We start from the raw sequence: 25,023 nt of genomic DNA, 5'->3' as shown, positions 1-25,023 counted from the left end.
TTGTTCTTTTAACGTATTCTTGCTTTTCGAGTAACTCACCAAGCTGTTTGTAGAGAGATCTAGTAAAGACTATAAACCGCGGGAATTTTCCCCAAAAGAAACGAACTTTGATATGATACCAACTTGATGCATATTGATCTCTGTACCTTGTGCCTATTATTATAGAGGCGGAATTCAGAATAATAATAGACGAAAACTAGAAAACAGAACAAACTAGAAACCAGATTCGAAGAAATATATTTCTCTAGATTATGAACAAGAAAACTATTACAATTCTCTCTTTGTTACGCTCACAATCTCTCTAAACAGTAAATAATATTTAACTGTTTTGCTAATCTTGCTTTTATAATAATTAACTGCCTCACAAACTTCTCTCTAGGTCTGTGTGTTAAACCTCCTTTTCTAGGTGTCAAACCACACTATCTATATTGTCTTAGCTATGAGCTAAACATCTCTATTTATAGCTTTAACGGTTTCCCAAACCTTATAGGAATTTATTTCCTTATCTAGGAATAATTCCTTTTCTAGGTATATTTCCTTATCTAGGAATATTACCTTGTCTAGGAATATTCTTAATCTAGCTAGGAATAATTCCTTTTCTAAGTATATATTTCCTTATCTAGAAATATTACCTTGTCTAGGAAATATTCCTTTTCTAGGTATATTTCCTTATATAAGAATACTGCCTACAAATCAGTATTCCTTCCTTAAATTACAATTTTATCCTCAATCCTTCTTGAGGATCACTAGTTCCCGGAGAGAGGAAGATACACATGTATCATGCTCCCCCACTCAAGAACTTGAACTCCTGTGAAAGTTAGATTTGGAGGTTAGGGAACCTGAGAGTTCCTTTCTCCATGCTGAACCATCTCTCCTTGCTGGGAACTTGACTTCGACTTCCAATTATAAAAGCGACCTTATCTTTTTGTGTTTCCTTAGTCTCTCTTCGCTCCGTAATGCAATCCTCTTCGAGTGATTCTTCTCTATCAAACCACAAGTCTTCCACGTGTGGCAAGATCATCTTGTCAACTCCATCATCATCTAGTAATGGTGGTTCAAACATATTCAACCTTCCTAGGTCATCTTATTGTTGTTCGGTTAGGGTTTCCAAACAAACTCTACTAGGCTTCTCGTCAAGAGAACGGGTCACAAGAAGAATGAACTTCGTACTAGCATTCACCAACCGTTTAGCCTGAGTGGCTGTAATCAAGCTCGCTCCCTCAAGTGGAGAGTCTATAGATCGTATTACAAAAGCTTTTCCATCTTTGGTAAAGATATACTTCTAGTCTCTCTTATGTAAAACCGCATCGCGATCCCACAAGTAAGGACTACCAAGTACAACCTGACAAACATCTAATGGAACCACATCGCATGTAACCTCATAAATGTATGACTCATCAAAAGCAAACTTGAACGTACACTGATCTGCAGCCTGTAGCCCACCTTCCTTTTGAAGCCACCCTAAAGGATAGGGTTTCGTATGTTTGAAAGTTTTCAAACCCAACTTTTCTACCAAAGAATGTGAAAGTAAATTCTTCTGACTTCCCGGGTCAATAACAACATCTATCAGTGTTGTTTTAACCTGCATCTTAACTGTGAAGAGTCGTTCCCTAGAATCTTCCTCCATAATTTCTTCTACGCCTCCTGCCATTAGAGAGAGCTTTTGATTAGGTTCTGTTAGTCCTTGGACTTATTTTGGAACTTGTGCGACTAGTGTTGCCATCATGGCTTCTTTCTTCGGCAACCCTTTTGGTTTTAGATTAGTACACTTCATCGAACACTTGTCAATTTGTTTGCAATGAGTGCAAACTAAACCTTCTTGGTCTTTAGACTTCCCTTTATCTTTGCTCCTTTCATCTCCTTTAGTGACGAAACTTCCAGACTTCTCCTTGATGTTTCCCTCAACATCAGTTTTCTTCATCCTGCCTTCAATATCATTAGCTTTTATACTTGCTTCGGAGATAATATCCACCAAAAACATCTTCAACTCCTTCCGTATATACTCATGGAACCCGGAGATATACTTCATATACATAGCATAATCTTCCAAGTCTAAATCCAAAACCATAGCTTGATTCTAAAATTCCGAAGTATATTCTTGCACGGTTGGTTGTAAGTCTGCTTCGAGTCGTACCACTTGAACCATCTCTCTTCAAGGTAGCCAACCAGATAAAATTATTTCCTCACAACTTCCTTGAATCTTTTCCATGAAAATACTCCTTTTCCTAGGTTTTGTCTTTGATAAGATTTCCACCAGGTTAGAGCATGCTTTTGTAGCTTCAATGCCGCGAAAGCAATCTTTTCCTTTGAACCATATTCAAAGAAAGAAAAATACGTCTCTAGACGCTCTATCCAATCATCTAATTTTTCTACATCGACACTTCCATCATAAAGTGGAATATCAACATGGAAATCAATTTTTAGATTCTTACCTTGATTCATAAACTTACCACGGTTTTGTTGCTTTTGTGCTTTTAGGAATCTCATCTTCTTCTTCCGAACCCCAAGATGAAGATTTCTTTTTCGTAAGTTTCAGATTTGGTGTATTGGAACGAATACAAGCAACAAACTCGTCCAGGGTATTTTGAATCGTCTTCATCTCTTTTTCTAACATAACCACCTTCTCGTAGGTAGTTTTTGGTTCATCAGTCTTAGACTCATCGTCTGATTTTGTCATCCTTGGTTTTCTTGTTCTTTTAACGTATTCTTGCTTTTCGAGTAACTCACCAAGCTGTTTGTAGAGAGATCTAGTGAAGACTATAAACCGCGGGAATTTTCCCCAAAAGGAACGAACTTTGATATGATACCAACTTGATGCGTATTGATCACTGTACCTTGGTGCCTATTATTATAGAGGCGGAATTCAGAATAATAATAGACGAAAACTAGAAAACAGAACAAACTAGAAACCAGATTCGAAGAAATATATTTCTCTAGATTATGAAAAGAAAACTATTACAATTCTCTCTTTGTTACGCTCACAATCTCTCTAAACAGTAAATAATATTTAACTGTTTTTCTAATCTTTCTTTTATAATAATTAACTTCCTCACAAACTTCTATCTAGGTCTGTGTGTTAAACCTCCTTTTCTAGGTGTCAAACCACACTATCTATATTGTCTTATCTATGAGCTAAACATCTCTATTTATAGCTTTAACGGTTTCCCAAACCTTATAGGAATCTATTTCCTTATTTAGGAATAATTCCTTTTCTAGGTATATTTCCTTATCCAGGAATATTACCTTGTCTAGGAATATTCTTAATCTAGCTAGGAATAATTCCTTTTCTAAGTATATATTTCCTTATCTAGAAATATTACCTTGTCTAGGAAATATTCCTTTTCTAGGTATATTTCCTTATATAAGAATACTGCCTACAAATCAGTATTCCTTCCTTAAATTACAATTTTATCCTCAATCCTTCTTGAGGATCACTAGTATCGGAGAGAGGAAGATACACATGTATCATGCGCCCCCACTCAAGAACTTGAACTCCTGTGAAAGTTAGATTTGGAGGTTAGGGAACCTGAGAGTTCCTTTCTCCATGCTGAACCATCTCTCCTTGCTGGGAACTTGACTTCGACTTCCAATTATAAAAGCGACCTTATCTTCTTGTGTTTCCTTAGTCTCTCTTCGCTCCGTAATGCAATCCTCTTCGAGTGATTCTTCTCTATCAAACCACAAGTCTTCCACGTGTGGCAAGATCATCTTGTCAACTCCATCATCATCTAGTAATGGTGGTTCAAACATCTTCAACCTTCCTAGGTCATCTTCTTGTTATTCGGTTAGGGTTTCCAAACAAACTCTACTCGGCTTCTCGTCAAGAGAACGGGTCACAAGAAGAATGAACTTCGTACTAGCATTCACCAAACGTTTAGCCTGAGTGGCTGTAATCAAGCTCGCTCCCTCAAGTGGAGAGTCTATAGATCGTATTACAAAAGCTTTTCCATCTTTGGTAAAGATATACTTCTAGTCTCTCTTATGTAAAACCGCATCGTGATCCCACAAGTAAGGACTACCAAGTACAACCTGACAAACATCTAATGGAACCACATCGCATGTAACCTCATCAATATATGACTCATCAAAAGCAAACTTGAACGTACACTGATCTGCATCCTGTAGCCCACCTTCCTTTTGAAGCCACCCTAAAGGATAGGGTTTCGTATGTTTGAAAGTTTTCAAACCCAACTTTTCTACCAAAGAATGTGAAAGTAAATTCTTCTGACTTCCCGGGTCAATAACAACATCTATCAGTGTTGTTTTAACCTGCATCTTAACTGTGAAGAGTCGTTCTCTAGGATCTTCCTCCATAAGTTCTTCTACGCCTCCTGCCATTTGAGAGAGCTTTTGATTAGGTTCTGTTAGTCCTTGGACTTATTTTGGAACCTGTGCGACTAGTGTTGCCATGATGGCTTCTTTCTTCTGCAACCCTTTTGGTTTTAGATTAGTACACTTCATCGAACACTTGTCAATTTGTTTGCAATGAGTGCAAACTAAACCTTCTTGGTCTTTAGACTTCCCTTTCTCTTTGCTCCTTTCATCTCCTTTAGTGACGAAACTTCCAGACTTCTCCTTGATGTTTCCCTCAACATCAGTTTTCTTCAGCCTGCCTTCAATATCATTAGCTTTTATACTTGCTTCGGAGATAGTATCCACCAAAAACATCTTCAACTCCTTCCGTATATACTCATGGAACCCGGAGATATACTTCATATACATAGCATAATCTTCCAAGTCTAAATCCAAAACCATAGCTTGATTCTGAAATTCCGAAGTATATTCTTGCACGGTTGGTTGTAAGTCTGCTTCGAGTCGTACCACTTGAACCATCTCTCTTCAAGGTAGCCAACCAGATAAAATTATTTCCTCACAACTTCCTTGAATCTTTTCCATGAAAATACTCCTTTTCCTAGGTTTTGTCTTTGATAAGCTTTCCACCAGGTTAGAGCATGCTTTTGTAGCTTCAATGCCGCGAAAGCAATCTTTTCCTTTGAACCATATTCAAAGAAAGAAAAATACGTCTCTAGACGCTCTATCCAATCATCTAATTTTTCTACATCGACACTTCCATCATAAAGTGGAATATCAACATGGAAATCAATTTTTAGATTCTTACCTTGATTCATAAACTTACCACGGTTTTGTTGCTTTTGTGCTTTTAGGAATCTCATCTTCTACTTCCGAACCCCAAGATGGAGATTTCTTTTTCGTAAGTTTCAGATTTGGTGTATTGGAACGAATACAAGCAACAAACTCGTCCAGGGTAGTTTGAATCGTCTTCATCTCTTTTTCTAACATAACCACCTTCTCGTAGGTAGTTTTTGGTTCATCAGTCTTAGACTCATCGTCTGATTTTGTCATCCTTGGTTTTCTTGTTCTTTTAACGTATTCTTGCTTTTCGAGTAACTCACCAAGCTGTTTGTAGAGAGATCTAGTGAAGACTATAAACCGCGGGAATTTTCCCCAAAAGAAACGAACTTTGATATGATACCAACTTGATGCGTATTGATCTCTGTACCTTGGTGCCTATTATTATAGAGGCGGAATTCAGAATAATAATAGACGAAAACTAGAAAACAGAACAAACTAGAAACCAGATTCGAAGAAATATATTTCTCTAGATTATGAACAAGAAAACTATTACAATTCTCTCTTTGTTACGCTCACAATCTCTCTAAACAGTAAATAATATTTAACTGTTTTGCTAATCTTGCTTTTATAATAATTAATTGCCTCATAAACTTCTCTCTAGGTCTGTGTGTTAAACCTCCTTTTCTAGGTGTCAAACCACACTATCTAGATTGTCTTAGCTATGAGCTAAACATTTCTATTTATAGCTTTAACGGTTTCCCAAACCTTATAGGAATCTATTTCCTTATCTAGGAATAATTACTTTCCTAGGTATATTTTCTTATCTAGGAATATTACCTTGTCTAGGAATATTTTTAGTAGGAATTACCAATAAGTACTAATATAGTAGTCTTAGTTAGTGGCAGGTCCATCCACTAAAGCCCAGTAACCAGAGGTCCAAAGATTTAAATAAAAAAAGAAATTGGACCAAAAAGTTTAACTCCAGGTCCATATACGTGTGAGAAAGTCATGTACTTTTTTTGATATCTCCAAAATACCCCCTAGTGTAATAGAATATACACTTTAGATGAACCATTTTTTTTCCAGATTCGTTTTTTTTTTCTCTTTCCTCTCGCTGCTAGTAGAGAAAATCTTCTTCTTTTTTTCGTTCTCTCCCGTTTTGTCTATCAGAGAAGAGATAATCCCATGAAGATTTTTGCAAGATATAAATCGATCCGCGAATCCAAGCTCGATTATTTATATGAAGTTTTGGTAAGTTGATTTTGTTACTGTTGATGTTAGTCTAGGTTTTTTTTTAATCAATTTTCTTCTAGTAATGTTTATCTTAGGGTTTCTAGTATCTAATAGTTTTTTGGATGTTTGATTATGTTTTGATCTCTATGCTTGATTGTTTATTTTTTTATAAAATAGTTCAGATCTAGACGGATGATCACCTTTTTTGTTCATTTCGTCAGTAGATTTGATTATATCAGTTTCATTTTATTGGTTCTAGATTTTTTCAGTTCATTTTTGTGTATGAACCAACAGTACATATCTGCAGTACTGACAAAAACCTAGCTTTATATACTGATTTTGATGATTTACAGTTTTTGTTATTAATTTATTATGTTTTAGATCGGCTTTGATTTTGTTTTACTCATGGATTCATCACTTAATTTGTATGATTCAGCAGTACATATATCTCTTGATTCCTTGGAGAGAAATTAAGACTTAAGATTTTTGGGTTACGGAAATAGGAATTGAACTCGGTTTTTTGTGTGTTTACGATCTTTATTCTTGATTCATTAATTTTTTTACTTCAATTTTTATAAAAATACTTCAGATCTAGATACATAATCATGTTTTAGGTTCATTTCATTAGTATATCTGATTTTTTAGTTTCATTTTGTTGGTCTTTGGTTTGTTTTTAATTTGCTTTTGTGTATTAATCATCAGTACGTATATGATGTACTGGTGGTTTTTGATGAAAATAGTCCAGATCTAGTTATAAAATCAAGTTTTACGTTCGTTTCATTTGGAGATCTGATATTTTAGTTTCATTTTGTTGGCTTTTGGTTTTGTTTCTGTTTGGTTTTGTGTATTAACCATCAGTACGTATATGACGTACTGATTTTCTGTGTTTACTATGCATCTATATGTTTTTCTTGTGTATTAACCATCACTACGTATATGACGTACTGTTTTTATGAAACTTAATCGTAATTATTCGATTTTTTGATTAGATTATGATGTTTTTAGCTTATTTGAACTCTCAATTTGATTTTCTTGTTATTTTCGTTCTTTATTTTCTAAGAAAATCATGCTTGTTTATTGTTTCAAGGGTATTGTCTAGCAGTACATATGTCGCATACTAATACAAAGTACTTTTGATTCTGTTTTATTCTTAGTTTTATCACTTGTTGTTGTTTGATCCATAAGTACATATCTTCCATACTGAAATAATACTCTTTCGATTCTGTTTTTTTATAGATTCATTCCATGCAGTTGTTTTTTAGTTCATGAATCAATAGTACATATGTGGCATACTGATACAAACTGCATTTTGATTATGTTTTATTCTTAGTTTTATCACTTGTTGTTGTTTCATCCATAAGTACATATATGCGATACTGAAATAAGACTCTCGATTTAGTTATTTTTCTTCATGGAGTTGTTTTAGACAGTGAATTAACAATACATATATTGAATACTGAAAAATTTGCTCTTTGAATCTGTTTTATACATAGATTTTAGTCAGTTAATTCTTATGATTTTGTCAACACATATATGGAATACCGAAATAAAACTGAACCATCGTTAGGTAGTATTAATCTCGATGTTGTCATATTACTTGTACTATTCATTTTTGTTCTGTTATTCATATATTGATTGTTGTTATGTTTTAGTTGTTACATTTTGGTCACATTTACAGGTTCAATATGTCTGATGTTACGAGTGTTGGCGCTTTTTGGAGGAAGTGGTCCAATGGGAGTGGAGCACTAGAGAGATCCTGTTTTTTTTAACCTGTAAGCAGTGTAGCAGATATGTACTCAAATTATGTAAGCAGTGTAGCGGATATGTACTCAAATTTCATAAACTGTGTAGCAGATATGTACTCGATATAATGAGCATGTAGACACACACGTTTGGTAGTCAGGGTATTGTGGTCATTTTCACGTTTTAATTAATGATGGACCTTTAGATAAAAGAAAATTCTGGTTGGACCCTACTATAAATAACCTTATGGTCTTAGGACCAAACAAGAAATTTTCCATATTTTTAATCTAGAAATAATTGCTTTTCTAAGTATATATTTCCTTATCTAGAAATATTACCTTGTGTAGGAAATATTCCTTTTCTAGGTATATTTCCTTATCTAAGAATACTGCCTAAAAATCAGTATTCCTTCCTTAAATTAGAATTTTATCCTCAATCCTTCTTGAGGATCACTAGTTGCCAGAGAGAGGAAGATACACATGTATCACCTATTCTTGAGACAAAAGTCGTTTTGATATATAGACTTTCATTATACACATCTTCTATTTCGAGCCGAGTTTAACTCGCCTATCTATTTCTCGAAATATGTTTTGGTAAGATTTCGCTTTAGCCAAATTCATCTTTACCTAGTGACGAAAGTCATGTTATGTTTCAAGCACTTTGGAAACTGCTCTGACGAAAAATGGTATGTGAATAACGACTGTATAACGTCCTCTGAGAATGTTTCAATGATTGAAATGAGAGTTTAGATTACGTAACCATTGGTAGGATATAAGCATTATTGTGGAAACACATATATGTATAAGTCCTTATTCCTTGAACCAAAGTTTGCGAACTTTGTTGATCAATAGAAACGGAATGTGGCGTGAGCCAAGTCTGCGAACTTTGAACTCCTTCCGTGAGATTAAGTCATCCGAACTCATTCCGCGAACTTGAGTAGGTTATATCTAAAATCGGTTGTTCTTAAACTCATGTTTATATAAACTAAGGAATGCTTTTGCAAACCGTGGCTATAAAGTTCATGAACCGATTCGAGTGAATCAAACCGTTTTTTTTTTTCGATTGTGTCTTGTGTAGTTACATAAAATCTAAACAATTGAACAACTCTCTAACTAGTTCATTTGAGTCATTTGGACTAGTTATGGTGAAGAAGAATATGGTGGATATGAAAGTGATCATATGGATAACCATTTGGTTAACTATTGTTGAACCAACAAATGTTAATGTTCGGGAACGGTTCATCAACCCAAAATTGGACATTTCATTTTTGTGTAACAAGCTAAGTTTTCGATCCAACGGTTGAGAAATATTAGCTTGAATCTAATCAGGTTTTCATCTAACGGTGAATAGAATGCTTTTTTACCAAGCTAACATTGATTGCAAACCCTGATTTGAAAGACTATATAAGGGAGAACTCTAGAAACTGGGAAACCTAATCCCCACACCTTATGTGTGATACTAGTTGGATAGCGGGAGTGGATTCTCCTTTAACCTTTGGTTTCTTCTTCTAAACCAGGTTAACGACTTAAAGACTTCATTGGGATTGTGAAGCTAGACCGATACTACTTTTCTTGTAGTTGTGTGATCTGATCTTGCTGTTTCTATCGTTACGAGTACAATTGTGATAATTGGCTTGAGATTTATATCTCCGATAGGTAAGATAGAAAAGTAATCACAAACACATCGTCTCATCGTTTGTGATTCCAAAATATCTTTTTTCGCAGCGTCGATTAATATTATTGTGAGGTGATTGATAACACTAGGATGTTCTTCGGGAATATAAGTCTGGTTTATCAATTGGTTCATGTTCACCTTGATTTATCAAAATACGGAACAAAACTCTTAGGTATATTCGTTTGAGAAGGATTTATCTATTACCGTAGACTTTTCTGTGTGATACAGATTTGTTTATTAAAGTCTTCGACTTTGGGTCGTAGCAACTCTTAGTTGTGGGTGAGATCAGCTAAGGGAATCAAGTACGTAGCATCCTGCTGGGATCAGAGGCGTAGGAGCATAATTGTACCTTGGATCAGTGTGAGATTGATTGGGGTTCAACTACAGTCCATACTGAAGTTAGTTTGGAGTAGGCTAGTGTCTGTAGCGTCTTAATAGACAGTGTGTGTTTAATCTAGACTAGGTCCCGGGGTTTTTCTGCATTTGGGGTTTCCTCCTTAACAAAATTATGGTGTCTGTGTTATTTCTATTCCGCATTATATTTGTTTATATAATTGAAATATCACAGGTTGCGTGTTGTTCAATCAATTAGAATATCCGACCTTTTGGTTGTTGCTTTAAATTGATTGACACTTGGATATTGGTCTTCGGTACCATCCAAGTTATCTCTCTAGTATTTGATAAAGAATCGCAGATTTCAATTTGCTTGAGTATATATCAAATCGAGAGATTGAGATATAAACTCTTTGATATACTTTTTATCTAGATTGAGTCTGACTGTCTAGTTGATTCTCTAGAAAGTATATTGGAGTTTGTCCATACAGATTGCTAAGCGAAATATTGGGTGTGGTTGTTGTACCCCCGCTTTTTCAGATTCAATCCCGTCTTAAGGGTTTGGTTGGTGATGATTTTGATAAGGCCATGGAAAATATGAAGAATAGTGGTTTCTCTTTAGATTAATATATTCTTTCTCATAGGGAGGGTAGTCACATGGAGCTGAGTGGCTCAGTTTACTTGTCTTTTTTGATCATTTGTATCTTGCTACTGCGAGAATTTCTCTCGTGTTATAATTCTATTTTTATTCTTTTACAAAATATGAGAAATCGCATCAGTCCACCGTCTCTCAGTTGAGGTATGATCTGTCTAAGGTCAGCAAAGAACGTGTGAAACTCTCAGTTGCACTTACTTCTTCTCGAGACCGAGCAAATAGGAGATGTTCGTATCTTGAGAACTTCATGGAGGTTGGCGTCAGGAATGCTGAGAAAGGTGTCGCTCGTGAAGCTCATGTTAAGGCTCGAGCTTTTGTAAACAAAATTCTCTTGGACAACTCACTTCCTTTAGTAAATATGGATCCTCTTTATATAAGCGAAGACGAGAAGCTTCCTGAGCCTGACATTGATTATGAATATGTTAGCGATGATGAGGAAGATTCTGAAGTTCCCCTTCATGAAAATCAGTCTGAAAAGGACGAGTCTGGTGATGACCTCTCCAAAGTTCCAAGTTCTGATATCAATCTCGGCAGCGAAGTTGACGCTGAAGCTTCTGTGATTATCCAAGACGCACCTTCTAATGATGCTTAACTTTTCCCGTTCCTTAGTCTTTTATGTCGCTTATAAGTCATTGAAAATGTATTTTTGAAGCACATTCTTGTATTTTTGAAGCACACTCTTATTTATGCTACTCGTTTCTTAACAAGGAAGATAATATCTCTTTTGTTTAAATTCCCATATTTGCCTCTCACTAGTGGAAAACAACAATTCAGCGACCGCCAGGACACGTCATATATATGAATTAAACGACCTGTTCTAGGGTTCTCTGAATGGGTCATTTATAAAGCGTTTTTTAATTGCACGGCCCTTATTGCGTGGGTCTCTGAACAGAGACCGTTTCTTACAGTAACTAGATGCTGACCCGCGGTACTGGTCGTAGATTTGAATTATAATATAAAAAAAATCAGATTCAGATCAGCTGAAATGTATGAATGGATGAATTTGAATTAATCTTACTGGTATTTAAGTCAAACAGTCAAGTCAAGTCTAATGAAGTCAAACTACAGTTAAACTGAAATTCAAATGCAACCTCAAATTTAACTAAAATTCAAATGCAACCTCAAATTTAACTGAGAATTTTAACATTCATTCCATTGGGTGTAAAACTACACAAAAAAAAAAATGAAATACTGAGTTCAGATAATACATGCCCAAGATTTCTAAGTTCTGACAACAACATGCTAAACTAATAAACTGATAGAAAAACAAAATGATAATTCAGCTCCTCCTATGACAATACTTCACAAATGATATCAAGCAGAGCATCAATGTGTTGTGTCCTTGGTTCACATGCGACTTCCTGCAAAGCAAATCAATAGTACAATGACTTCGTTCAGTTCACAATACACGGTAGAACAAAATAAGTTACTAGATATAGGTCATGTACAACAGTGTGAGGTAATTCGACAGACATTCTACCAATGGGTAGTAGCTGAAAGCACATGTGTGAGGTAACAATAGCTAATGAGACGTCATTTATCAACATTGCAGACTTCATACTTCACCTAAATACCTATAACAACACATTCCAGAAAAGAGACCAGAACTTATAGCATTTATAGGGGAATCTTAGTTCTCGACATGTTATCATCCTCTTTATCACTCACTGTACCTATAGCAGATGAGATTACATTTTCGACATTGCAGACTTCATACTGCATTTAGCACCAACCAACTAGGTAATTTACTAACTTAGTAGATAAACAACCCAAGGGAGATGAAATATATAACTCGAACATACCTATTTGTTGCAAGCTCCATGTTTTGAGATTGAACAGGGTGGTAATCTTTTGCCTACAAATTGGAAAGATAATAGTGTAAGAAAGAAGCAACTCCACTAACTATGTACTACAACGAAATGATAATAAAAACATCAAATGAGTTATCAAAAGTGAAGTACTTTCAGTTTGATCATTTTGGGAACTGATTCACTTTTGTCAAAAGGCTGCGGAAAACTAGTTATTGCATGCAATAAGAGGAGCGGATCTGTCAACATAAACATACACAATAGAAGATTGAATTCAATCCATGCCCTAAATTAAAGAAACCAAAATAGATTAAGAACTTACAAAGAAAACCCCTAAAATAAAGAAGAACTCATTCTGAACGAACCAATTCCAGATCCTAAAGAAAATACATAAAAATCAAATTATAATCCAATCTATAAATTAAGACTCATCAAAAATAAGATTCCTGACCCTCTGGTCTATATTCCAGACTATCATGAACGTCCTAGTGTACAAGGTTTACATAAAATTCAAACTAGTAACATAACATCATACTCATAATCAGTCAGTGTCAACACAGAATCGAAATAATAGTTTGAGGAACTTCACTATAATCAAGTGAACAACTAGAAATATAATACCATTAAGATTGAAACAAAGATTCACAGTAACATCTAAAGAAACTTGAAGATAATAGTTTTTCCAGTCTAATTGAACGCTCGATAGAGATGATATGTGTCAAAGACCACATTCTTAATGCCACTATAAGGAAAAGTCTTAATTGGGTATCATCAACAACCTTCCTAAGTGACGTCTTCATCTTAATTTACTATAGATTACGTGAGGCTGATTTGAAGTAACACACGTTCCATATACTGTTACTTCTGCTACCGCCAAGGTGGGCACGCACTGTGTCATCACTGATAAATTAGCTAGTTCTTTATCAAGTCAGATGTTTTGTAACTATAATAGTGATCTACATATAACTGAGGGAAACAAAGGGTTCTTCTTACCTCCTTGGAAGAGTTAACATAACTTCCCCACAGGGAAGCATCACAACCTGCATCACTAGCACTCCAAAGATCATTCCTACGATCATCCCCAATATGTAGAGCATCCTCAGGTTCGACCTCTAGTAACTCCCAAGCCTTCAAAAGTATTGTTGGATTTGGCTTCTCTGCTGCTACCTGGTTTTCATCAAACATGTTTAATTGGTTCAATATTGCAACCAAATAAGCAAGAATTTAAAACCAATGTGATGTCTCATGAATGTGACAGCAGCATAGAAAGATGCATACCAGACCCGCAATTAAACCATTACACAACATAATTCAGCTGAAATGTTTTCCAAATTATGTATTTATAAATTCATTATCCATAATTATTTTAAGGAAGGATGGTGAGGGACGCTACTGGATTATGAAATAATACAAACCGCTACATAGTTTTCAGTTAGGGGACGAAGAACGGGATTAGTCGAGAGTGTCTTATCAGTTAGGAGTTGTATTAAGCTTTCATTCTCCCCATTTAGAAGCTCTCTATAGAGAAGTCAAATAAAAATTATAAAAAAAACATTAGTATTGGTAACCAATATATCCTACTACCTTATATATTAAACTTAACATATAACACAAGTATTTCTTAAAACAAAGATAAATTCGAAGTGTATATAATAGTCTTACTTGAAGCAAGAGTTATCAAATACTAGGGGATTGGTTTTCCAGGGCCCCTCAAATCCAGAGGGTTCTTTGTGGCACCTTCCCTGATAAATTTGAACAACACCCAGTAAGTTAATACCCTAAATGTGCGAAGATGATACAAAAATTCAAATATCATTTCATTGTGATGCAACCAGATAAAAGAGAAAGAATGGACTCTTGGTTATATTCACCACTAAGCAATATCAATCAGAAAGTTTAAAGTCCACAGTAAAAAGGATAAAAAAAAACTGAATGTGAAAACATATTACCAAGGTGTACAGAGCAACAATATCCCTGTCTTGTATAGTTACCTTTGGAGTTTCTCCTCATTTTTCCAGCACGAACGAAAGATCCGTGTGAACCTTACCTGCAACAAAATCACAACCAATTATTAGATTCACAAATACACAGATTCATAATCAAAAAATAGTGATATAATTGAGAGGTGAAGCATGGTTCTCAGCACTTCCTTATCACCATATCAGATATATGCAACCCAAACTAAGTACTTCGATTATTAGTCCTTCCACCTGCAATTTTGAGAACATTATCACTTATTACTTACAAAACCGAAGTTCACAAAAGAGTTCATTCATCAAACAAACATAGTACAATGTTTTTGAACAAGCACCAACACAACAATAAGAAACAACTTAATGCAGAATCACCATCAATTCAAGAAAATCCCTAAACTAAAAGGAGAATAAAAGATAAAAACCAAACCTCAGATCTCTTCAACATAATCAGTAAAGTTGCATGCTATGTGAACCCTTTTGTTTATCAGACCATAGTGAACTGGTGCATATATAACTGTTCAGGAGATTTGTACTTTCCTACATAAACCAAAATAAGTGAAATTTCAATTTCATGAAAACTCCCAAAAATAAATCAAAATTAAACGCATTTAAATCAAAATTACAAGTAACATGATAGAAATAATCATAAAACGAACAAATTAACATTACCCAATATGTTGATTAAACAACAAAACTCACCAATTTTTAACAGGATTATTCTTCCATCTTCATATCTAAAAATTGAAAAGGAAAACAACAATTAGAAGAAGAAAGAGAGTCATGGCCAAAGAAAATAGACAAGGATGTTCTACAAACACAATTACAGAAACCCTAACAGTGCCCCAAATAGAAACCCTAATTTGCATTTCAAATATGAATAAAAGTGGTACAAAACGAAACCCTCAGAACAAAAAAAGAAGAAGATCGGTTAGTTAATTACAACCTTAATACAAAGATGAAAAGAAGAAGATGGTTCAAGAAAAATGGTTTTCTTCCTCTTTGCTTACGTCTGTGGTTCTTGGTTTATCGGATAATTCGATGATTTTTTTTGGAGGAGATGAAGAAGATGGTGAATTGGGTTGGGTTTAAGAGCAATGATTCAATTGATTTCTTATCGTTTTTTTTTTCAGTTTCGATTTGGTGGTGAGTATGATGAAGATGGATAAGAGAGGGGCAGGAGGGGAGACCGAGAGAGCAGAAGAAGAAAGAGAAAGTGAAATGAGAAATGGGAGAGAGAGAAATATGTATTTATATCCTCGATCAAGTAATTAAAAAGTATCACATCGGAATCGGTTTCCATGGGTCGCGGGATCAGCTGTAAGTTTATGGAAAAATAGTAAATATTCAGAGACGGTTATTAGTGAACTCTGAACTTTTTCATTTTTTTATCATATCAGAGACCCCTATGTCTGGTCAAAGGTCTTACTATCGTTAGTGAGGGTCTCTGATGTGAGTCAAAAGAAGCCCCATTTTACACTAGTGTCTTATTATGTTCCTTGTAAGAAATATGCCTTGACTTTTCATTCTTCAGGTAAGTCCGTGTGGCATTTTCTTGTTCAATATCTCATGCAAAACAATGTTAGTGTGAATCATATTTTTCTCATGAGGTCTTATTTAGCCTTCCTAATTAAAGGCCTTATTTTTCCTAATATATGATTTTTGCTTCTGTGAGACAAATTCGCAAGCAGTCTTTACATTTTCACGTAATGACCCATTGATCTCTCCTTATTATCTTCTTGTATTATTGACTCAGCAGGTTTTATTGACGCGCAAATACGACAAGCCTTAATACCCCCGTGAGTAAAAAGAATCATGATAATTGCGCCTTTTGACACAATTCAGCTCCCTAATGGAGGGTGTCGTCCTTATATTCCCCCTGACTTCCCCTTCAAAGAAGCTTACCCCTACCGGGTTCGGGTGGACTCTTCTCATCCAGTGATGCAACAATCAGTTGTTTTCGAGGCCTCTTATCCCTCCGCCGATATGGATTGTGGTTACGAGACCGCACCCTAAGTGGGGTTTCTTTGGACCGAGTGCATCATAGTCAAGACTTGTCAAGAGTGGAAAAGTACGCTCCAGACTCCCAAGCACTCTTGAATCAACCGTGGACCTCGACGCCCTGATCGAGTTTCCGCACTCCTTAGGAGAGACCTTGTCACCTTAATATTTCGATTTAGGCGCCTCTCCTGGATTGGCTTTTGTTTCACCCCAAATATCCATGACTCAGGTTTCAGGGTCGGTGTAGCTTTCCCCCAAGTCATGCTAACTAGGTATTCCCCAATAGTAACGTGCGTTAGGTCTTATTATTTCCTCTTGTTGTATGCGAACTAGGGTGCACGCCACAATTGGATGCCTAGCTTCCCTAGTTGGAGTTTTTACTTTTCTTGCCTTCTATTAAGGTCTTATTGTAAGGTCTTATTTTTGCCTTTTTGTTAGGATATGGGTTATGTATAAAAAAGCAAAGTATTTATTTTTATTCATATGCTTGAATATTACATCCCTGTGGAAAAATTCGCATCTTCATCTACATATACTTCACTTTCAGGTGCATGGGATTGCCTTCTTCATGTGTGCGGTGACTACCGCATGACTTATGTATAGTATTTGTTCAAATATAATCTGTTCCACGGATGATGAAGCTTGCGACCCATGTTTCTTCCCTAAGGATCCATCAACTCGTATGCTTCATTTCCAACTACCATCTTTATTATGTATGGTCCATCCCATCTTTTCTCCAGCTTTCCAGCTCCTCCTCTCTGATAAGGCATTATTTCTCGCAACACTAGGTCTCCTGGCTGCAGTTCTCTTTCTTTGACGCGCTTCTTATATTCTCGATCTATCCTTTTGTGGTAATTTTCCATATGTTGTAGAGCAATTTTTCTACTTTATTCTAGATCATCAACTTTTGTTAAAATTAAGTCCGCACTCAAATTCTATTCCCATGATTCTTTCTTAGTTGTAGGAATGATGACCTCAGTTGGCAATACCGTTTCTACTCCATATGTCAGACAGAAAGGTGACATTCATGTAGTTTCTCTCCTAGTTGTTCCGTATGCCCATACTGCATTATGCACTTGTTCGCACCACCCTTTGTTGTATCCTTCCAACTTATTCTTCAGTATATCTGCAATTTTCTTGTTAGTTGCCTCTGCTTGTCCATTACTTTGTGTATATAAAGGAGCGGATTTTCCACTTTGAATTTTGAATGCGTTAAGAAACATTTCTATGTTTTCGCCCTCGCACTGTTTTCCGTTATCAAATACTAATTGAAAAGGAATGCCAAATCTGCAGATGATATTCTCAAATATGAACGTGAACACATATTTATCCCGAATATACTGTACTGCTTTCACCTCTGCCCATTTTTTAAAATACTGTGTTGCTACTATTAGGTATCTCCTTTGCCCTGTTCCTGGTATAAATGGACCTACAATGTCTAAGACCCATTTTCCAAATGACCACACACTTGTTGATGAGTTTAGCGTCACTCCAGGTGCATGTATCCTCTTTTCGTGACGCTGGCATTCTTCGCACCTCCTGGATACTTATTTTGCGTCCTTATGCATATAGGGCTAGTAATACCATTGTATCTTTTTTTTGTATGTTAAAGACCTTCCTCCACTATGATTCCTAGCATCTCCGTAGTGTAATGCCGTCAAGATTTCCATTCCCTCTTTTCGCGTTAAGCATCTTAGGGATGGTCCAAAGAATGATTTTCGATATAGTACACCATCTCTTAGTTCGTAATTTGTCGCTCGACTCTTTAACTTGTGTGCCTCCAAACTGTTTCTTAGGACTTCACCCTTCTCCAAGTATAAATGAAGTTGGGTTCTCCAATCTGCGTCTTTGTTCTCTTGCTTTTCTTCTGTGTTTCCTACCATCATTACGTCTGCGTCTTCTTTCTCTTCCTTCTTAATTGAAGGCGAAAAGAGCGTTTGTATCTTTATATACCTTGCAGTTGGATCTACTAGCATATAGAAGGAATGAAAGCCAGTGCGTCCGCGAATCGATTGTCTTTCCTGCATATGTGCCTCCAACTTATTTTTGGAATTTGTGTTGCTAACTATGTGACTAGCTTTTTGTATTTCTGTAAAGATGGATTATTTGTGCTATATCTGGCGGATTACCAACTGTGAGTCACTAGTTATTCTTGCATCTTCTAACTTCATTTCAATTGATAACTTTAATGCGTGCACTACCGCTTCATATTCAGTTTCGTTATTGGTGGACACAAACTCCAACCTGAATGAGTAAGCCATTCTTTCCCCTGCTGGTGAAATAAAAACTATTCCAATTCCATTGCCTTCTCCATTTGATGATCCATCCACCAGTATGTCCCATCTATTTGAATTATGACCCGTCAACAAATCTTTAGGATTCCCATGTTCTTCATCCACATCCATCATTTCTTCGACATGTTCATCTTCTTCGAATGGAAATTCTGCAAGAAATCTGCGATGACTTGCGATTTTGGTGAACATAATATTTCATACTTGATCTCAAAGTTCCCTACTTGTGCATTCCATCTTTCGATTCTTCCTGATTTTTTTGAATATTTTATTATAGACTCAATTGGTACTTTTGTCAATACCTTAATCTTGTGGGCTTGAAAATAAATACGGAGTTTTTGTGTTGCATAGACCAGTGCGAGAATTAGCTTTTCAATCTTTGAGTAATTTTTCTCTGCGACATTGTATGTTTTACTTATGTAGTATGTCGGCTTTTCTACTTCTTGATCCATACGTTGCAACACAGCACTTAATGCGTGCGGTGTTGATGCCAAATATATTAACAATTCTTCTCCTGGCCCCGCTTTCTGCAAAATAGATAAATTCATTAGGTAATTCTTTATATTTTGCAGTGCTTTGTCGCATTCTTCTGTCCATTTGAACTTGGTCCCCTTCTTTAAGATGTTGAAGAAGTGTTTGCACTTGTCTGATGAACGCGAAATAAACCGTCTGATGAAGCTAACAGTCCATTAAATTTATGTACATCTTTCACAGTTGCAGGTGATGGCATGTCACGAAACGCTTGTAACTTTTATGGGTCGACTTCTATTCCCTCCCTGGATACAATATAACCTAAGAATTTTCCCGACGCAACTCCGAAAATGCACTTTTCTTGATTTATCTTGGTGTTGATTTGCCGCATCTGCTCAAAGATTTCTGTCAATTTGTCAACATGATCTTCAACTTTTTTACTCTTCACCAACATATCATCAACATAAACCTTCAATGTTGTGTATATCCATTTTTCAAATACTTTTTCTACCATTCTTTGATATGTCGCACCTGCATTTTTCAAACCGAAAGGCATTTTTGTGTAACAATATAATCCTCTGGGTGCGAAAAAAGGAGTATGTTCTTGGTCTTCTTCGGCTAAAGGAATTTGATAGTAGCCTTTATATCCGTCCATAAGTGAGAGCCTATCATTTCCTGATGCTGCTTCAACCATTTGTGGTATGTCTGGTAATGGAATGCTGTCCTTTGGACACGCATTGTTTAAGTCAATGAAGTCGATGCAAATCCTTGTTCCATTATTCTTCTTTGACACCACCACCATATTTTCTATCCAATCTGGGTATTTTGATGGTCTTATTATTCCTACCTTAAGCATCTTTAGTAGCTCTGCTTCTATTTGAGGATGGTATGTGGTTGCTATCTTCCTTATCCTTTGCTTGAATGGTCGTGCGTTCTTGTTGATATCCAATTTGTGGCATGCGAAAGAAGGATCTATTCCTGGAATTTCTTCGATGCTCCATGCGAAAATGTCTTTGTATTCGCGTAAGCTGTTGATCGTTCGCTCTTCCTCCTCTTTGCCCATTTTTTTTCCAATTTTAATATCTTTGGTTCATCCTCTGTTCCAATATTTATATTTTTTGTCGGCTCTGCTGCGGTAAAATTCGCCTTTGGTTCTCCTAGTAGTGTTGGTTCTTTTATTTTGTGCGTCGGTGCGCCCTCCTCTTCTGGAATTTTGCTTGGTATTCCTCTTCCTTCTTGTCCTCTTATCATGTATATTCTTAATTCTTCTTCCTTCCTTAGTTCCTTTTCTTTTCTCCATCGATCTTTTTGTTTCCTCGTGCGTCCTTCGTAATTTTTACATCTATCTGACCGTAGATCTTCGCACTCTTTGTATCTCCTTTGATTTCTCTTATTCCACTTGGTATTGGGAATCTCACACATTGATGGAGAGTTGATGCTACACCTTTTATCGCATGCACCCATGATCGCCCCAATATCATGTTCTATGGTGAATCTACATCGACCACGCACAATATATGTTACTTGCGTTTCTGTTTCTCCCAATAGTAGTCGCACGGTTATTTCACCCTTTGGTTTTGTTATCGTTCTGTTAAAACCATGAGTGTTGTATGTAGAACGCGTCATATCTGCATCCTTGTATCCCATACCTTTGAATACGCGATAGAACAAATTATCTACCGAACTACCCGTGTAGGATCAGAATCTCGCAACAATAATATTTCAGCGAAATTATCAACAACACAACACAACAGCGTCGCAGAACAATTTCAGAAACGATATAATAAACGACGTCAGCTAAAATCATGAGAAAGATGTGATAATCCTGCGAAAATTAAAGAGTTTGCGAGATTAACATTTGTAAGGTTGCGAGAATGTCGCAAGACATATCCGAAAATAAAGGACAGATTAGCTGTCATCCACTATGTATTTCCTTATAAATAGTCGTTCAACTGTGAGGAACAAGGGAGATCTTTTTTGAGAAAGAAATAAGTAAATAGGAGAGAGAAAGTCTAGAGCAGAGGTTATTCTTGATTCTTTTATCTTTTCTTGTAAGAATATTCAAATATTCATCAATAAAATTAAGATTGAAAATCTAAAAATGAGTTGAGTAATAATGAAATCATATGAGGGGTGTAGTGTAGGATTTCCTGTAACTACATAATGGCGCTAGAAACAGGGAGAGGCTGAAGATCGAAAATTAAAGATTGTTGTTGAGATTGTTCGAATCAAGAAAGTGATTAAATAAATCAGTGGACCAGTTAAAAGAAAAATGATTAGAGTCGATGAAGATAAAAAAAGATCGGAGTGTAATATGATAACAAAAACAATGGTTAATGAATTCCATGAAAACATCAAAGGAAGAATACATAAACGAAATTTTGAAGGAAGAAAAGTTATGGCGGTAGAAAAGACATCATCCTTGAAAGATTGGGAAAAACAAAAAATCACATTCATGGCGGCAGAAATACCAAAAGAAAGTTTGAACCACACATCTCCATTGGTAATTACAGTGCCTATTACGCGAAAAGAGAAGAAGACAACAACAAAATCCACGGGAGAATGAATATTGAACAAAACTTTAATCGATACAGGAAGTTCAGTGGATATAATATTCTATCATGCATTCAGGGGAATTGGATTTAAAGATGAAGAAATGTCCAATTCAACATATTTTGTTCATGGCTTTGGAAAATCCACAACAAAACCTAAAGGAGAAATAGTGGTACGAATTCCACTAGGAGAGATCGAAACACATGTAACACTATGGTGGTGGGTATGGAATCGCCATATAATATGTTGTTAGGAAGACCATGGATACATGCGATAAAAGTTGTAGTATCAACATTGCATCAATGTATTAAATTCCCCACACCAAATGGAATAGGAGAAATCAGAGGAGACGATGATAATGCGAAATTATGTCATCAAATTGAAGTAAATCATTATGAAGGACAAGCAAAAAGGAAAAAATCATGTAGAAAGTTGGCAAAGGAGGCAAAGAAAGAAGAAGAATTTAGAGTATACATGATAAGGGCAAAAGAAGGCAAGGGAATACCCAGAGAAATTTCGGAAGAAGGAGAAGGACCTGTGAAAACAAAAAAGAACCAACAACAATGGGGGAATCCGAGTCCAGTTACACTGCCGCAGAACCAAAAAATGAAGTAAATGTTGGGACTATGGAAGAACCTCTAATATTGAGAATTGGAACCAAGATGGATGTAGAAGAAGAAGAAAGAACTGTTAACCTTTTGCGAGAAGATAAAGATGTTTTCGCAGGAAGCATGGATGGGATACCGGGAATAGATCCATCAATTGCATGCCACAAGTTGGAGATTAACAAGAATGTGAGACCATTTAAACAAAGAATAAGAAAAATCGCAACAGCATACCATTCCCAAATAGAAGAATAACTACAGAAAATTCTTGATGCAGGAATTATAAGAGAAGCTAAATACCCAGAATGGATAGCGAATATGGTCATTGTCCCAAAGAAAAACAAAGGAATAAGGATTTGCATAGATTTCACTGATTTAAACAAAGATTGTCCTAAAGATAGTTTTCCGTTACCAGATATTCCTCAAATGGTGGAATCCGCAGCGGGAAATGATAGAGTATCGTCTTTAGATGTGTACAAAGGGTATAACCAAATCCCTCTCGCTGAATAAGATCAAGAACATACTGCTTTCTTCGCTCCTAGAGGTTTATATTGTTACACGAAAATGTCATTTGGTTTGCGAAATGCGGGAGGGACATACCAAAGAATGGTAGAAAAGGTATTCACAAAATGGATACACAAAACATTAGAAGTATACGTGGACGACATGTTAGTAAAGAGTAAAGAAGCCAAAGACCATATACATGACCTGAGGGAGATTTTTGAACAAATGCGGCGGTACAACATTAAATTGAATCCTGAGAAGTGTACTATTGGAGTTGCATCGGGAAAATTTTTAGGCTACATTGTATCAAAAGGAGGAATACAGGTTGATCCAGAAAAAGTGCAAGCAATTCGTGACATGCCAACACCAGCAACAATAAAAGATGTACAATAAATGAATGGACTTCTAGCTTCGCTGGGGAGATTCATCTCGCGATCATCAGACAAATGCAAATATTTTTTCGATATACTCAAGAAGGGTGCGAAATTTAAATGGACTGATGAATGCGAAAAGGAGTTTCAAGGGATCAAAGAACATGTTATGAATACAACCATTTTACAAAAAGCAGAATCAGGAGAAGAATTATTGATCTATCTTGCGACGACGTCGCATGCATTAAGTGCTGTGTTATTGCGAATAAACGCAGGAGTGGAAAAAACCATTTATTACATTAGCAAAACTTTTAATACTGCCGAGAAGAATTACTCAAATATTGAGAAGTTTATCTTAGCATTATTTTATGCATCATTTAAGCTCCGCATATATTTTCAAGCGCACAAGATAAAGGTATTAACAAAAGTACCAATTGAATCAGTGATGAAGAATTCTAAAAGATCAGGAAGAGTGGAGAGATGGAATGCACAAGTAGGCCACTTTGATATTAAATATGAAATTTTGTCTTCACCAAAATCACAAGTTGTTGCAGATTTCTTGGCAGAATTTCCTTTAGAAGAAGATGAAGCGGTAGAGAAATGGATATAGAAGAAGAACACGGAGATCCAAAAGATTTATTAACAAACCAAATAGATGGGAGATATTGGTAGATGGATCATCAAATGGAGAAGGAAATGGAGTTGGAATTGTTTTAATTTCGCCAGAAGGAATAAAGATGGCTTTTTCATTCAGATTGGAATTCGCATCCACTAATAACGAAACGGAATATGAAGCTGTGATACATGCCTTAAAATTCGCAATAGAAATGAAACTAGAAAATGCCAGGATCACTAGTGATTCGCAGCTAGTTATTCGCCAAATAAAGGGAGAGTATACTACAAATGAACCATCCTTGAAGAAATACAAGAAGCTCGTTGAAGAATTGTCAGCGAAAATCCCAAAAATAAAATGGAGGCACATTTCAAGGAAGGATAACAGACTCGCAGACGCTTTTGCTTTCATCTCAAGCATGATGACAGATCCAACTGCGAGATGCATAAAAATACAAAACACTTCACCATCAATCAATAAAGAAGAAGAAAGTGGACGTGATGATAATAGACAATGAAGAAGAAGAACAAACGAACAATATCGCAGACTGGAGAATGGAACTTCATGCATATTTGGCGAAAGGAGAAACACCAAGAAATAGATTGGAAACACACAAGTTAAAAAGCCGTGCAACGAATTATGAATTAAGAGATGGGCTGCTATACCGAAAATCCTTTAATGGACCATCACTCAGATGTTTGACACGAGAGGAAGGAGAAAAAGTGCTAAAAATGTTACATAGTGGGGATGCTGGCAATCATAGCGGGGGAAGATCTTTGGCACATAGAGCAAAAATGCAAGGCTATTACTGGCCATACATGCACGAAGATGCAAAAAAATATCAAGACGTTGCGAAGATTGTCAGCGACATGGAAAGAAAATACATGCACCTGGAGCACCATTGTCATCTTCAACCAGTGTGTGGCCTTTTGGAAAGTGGGGCTTAGATATTGTGGGGCCATTTTTACCAGGTTCTGGACAAAGAAGATACTTAATAGTCGCAACAGATTATTTCACAAAATGGACAGAAGTGAAGGCAGTACAACATATTCGCGACAAAGATATCTTTACATTCATATTCGAAAATATCATTTGCAGATT

The 25,023-nt window shown here is 36.0% G+C and overlaps 1 protein-coding gene across 1 annotated transcript; it reads right to left on the bottom strand.

Moving 5' to 3' along the window:
• Positions 1–11,858: 11,858 nt before the first annotated feature.
• On the bottom strand, positions 11,859–17,377 carry LOC113280222. The gene is made up of 8 exons (XM_026528873.1): positions 17,216–17,377; positions 14,490–14,531; positions 14,203–14,282; positions 13,956–14,058; positions 13,534–13,707; positions 12,694–12,759; positions 12,535–12,587; positions 11,859–12,093 (listed from the first exon to the last, which is right to left on the bottom strand). The coding sequence occupies exons 1-8, from the start codon at positions 17,375–17,377 to the stop codon at positions 12,012–12,014; spliced, it is 762 nt and encodes a 253-aa protein (XP_026384658.1). The 3' UTR covers positions 11,859–12,011.
• Positions 17,378–25,023: the final 7,646 nt, after the last annotated feature.

Source organism: Papaver somniferum, chromosome 5 (assembly GCF_003573695.1).
Source record: "Papaver somniferum cultivar HN1 chromosome 5, ASM357369v1, whole genome shotgun sequence".
NCBI classification, from domain to species: Eukaryota; Viridiplantae; Streptophyta; class Magnoliopsida; order Ranunculales; family Papaveraceae; genus Papaver; species Papaver somniferum.
This window is presented reverse-complemented; position numbering and strand designations above follow the sequence as displayed.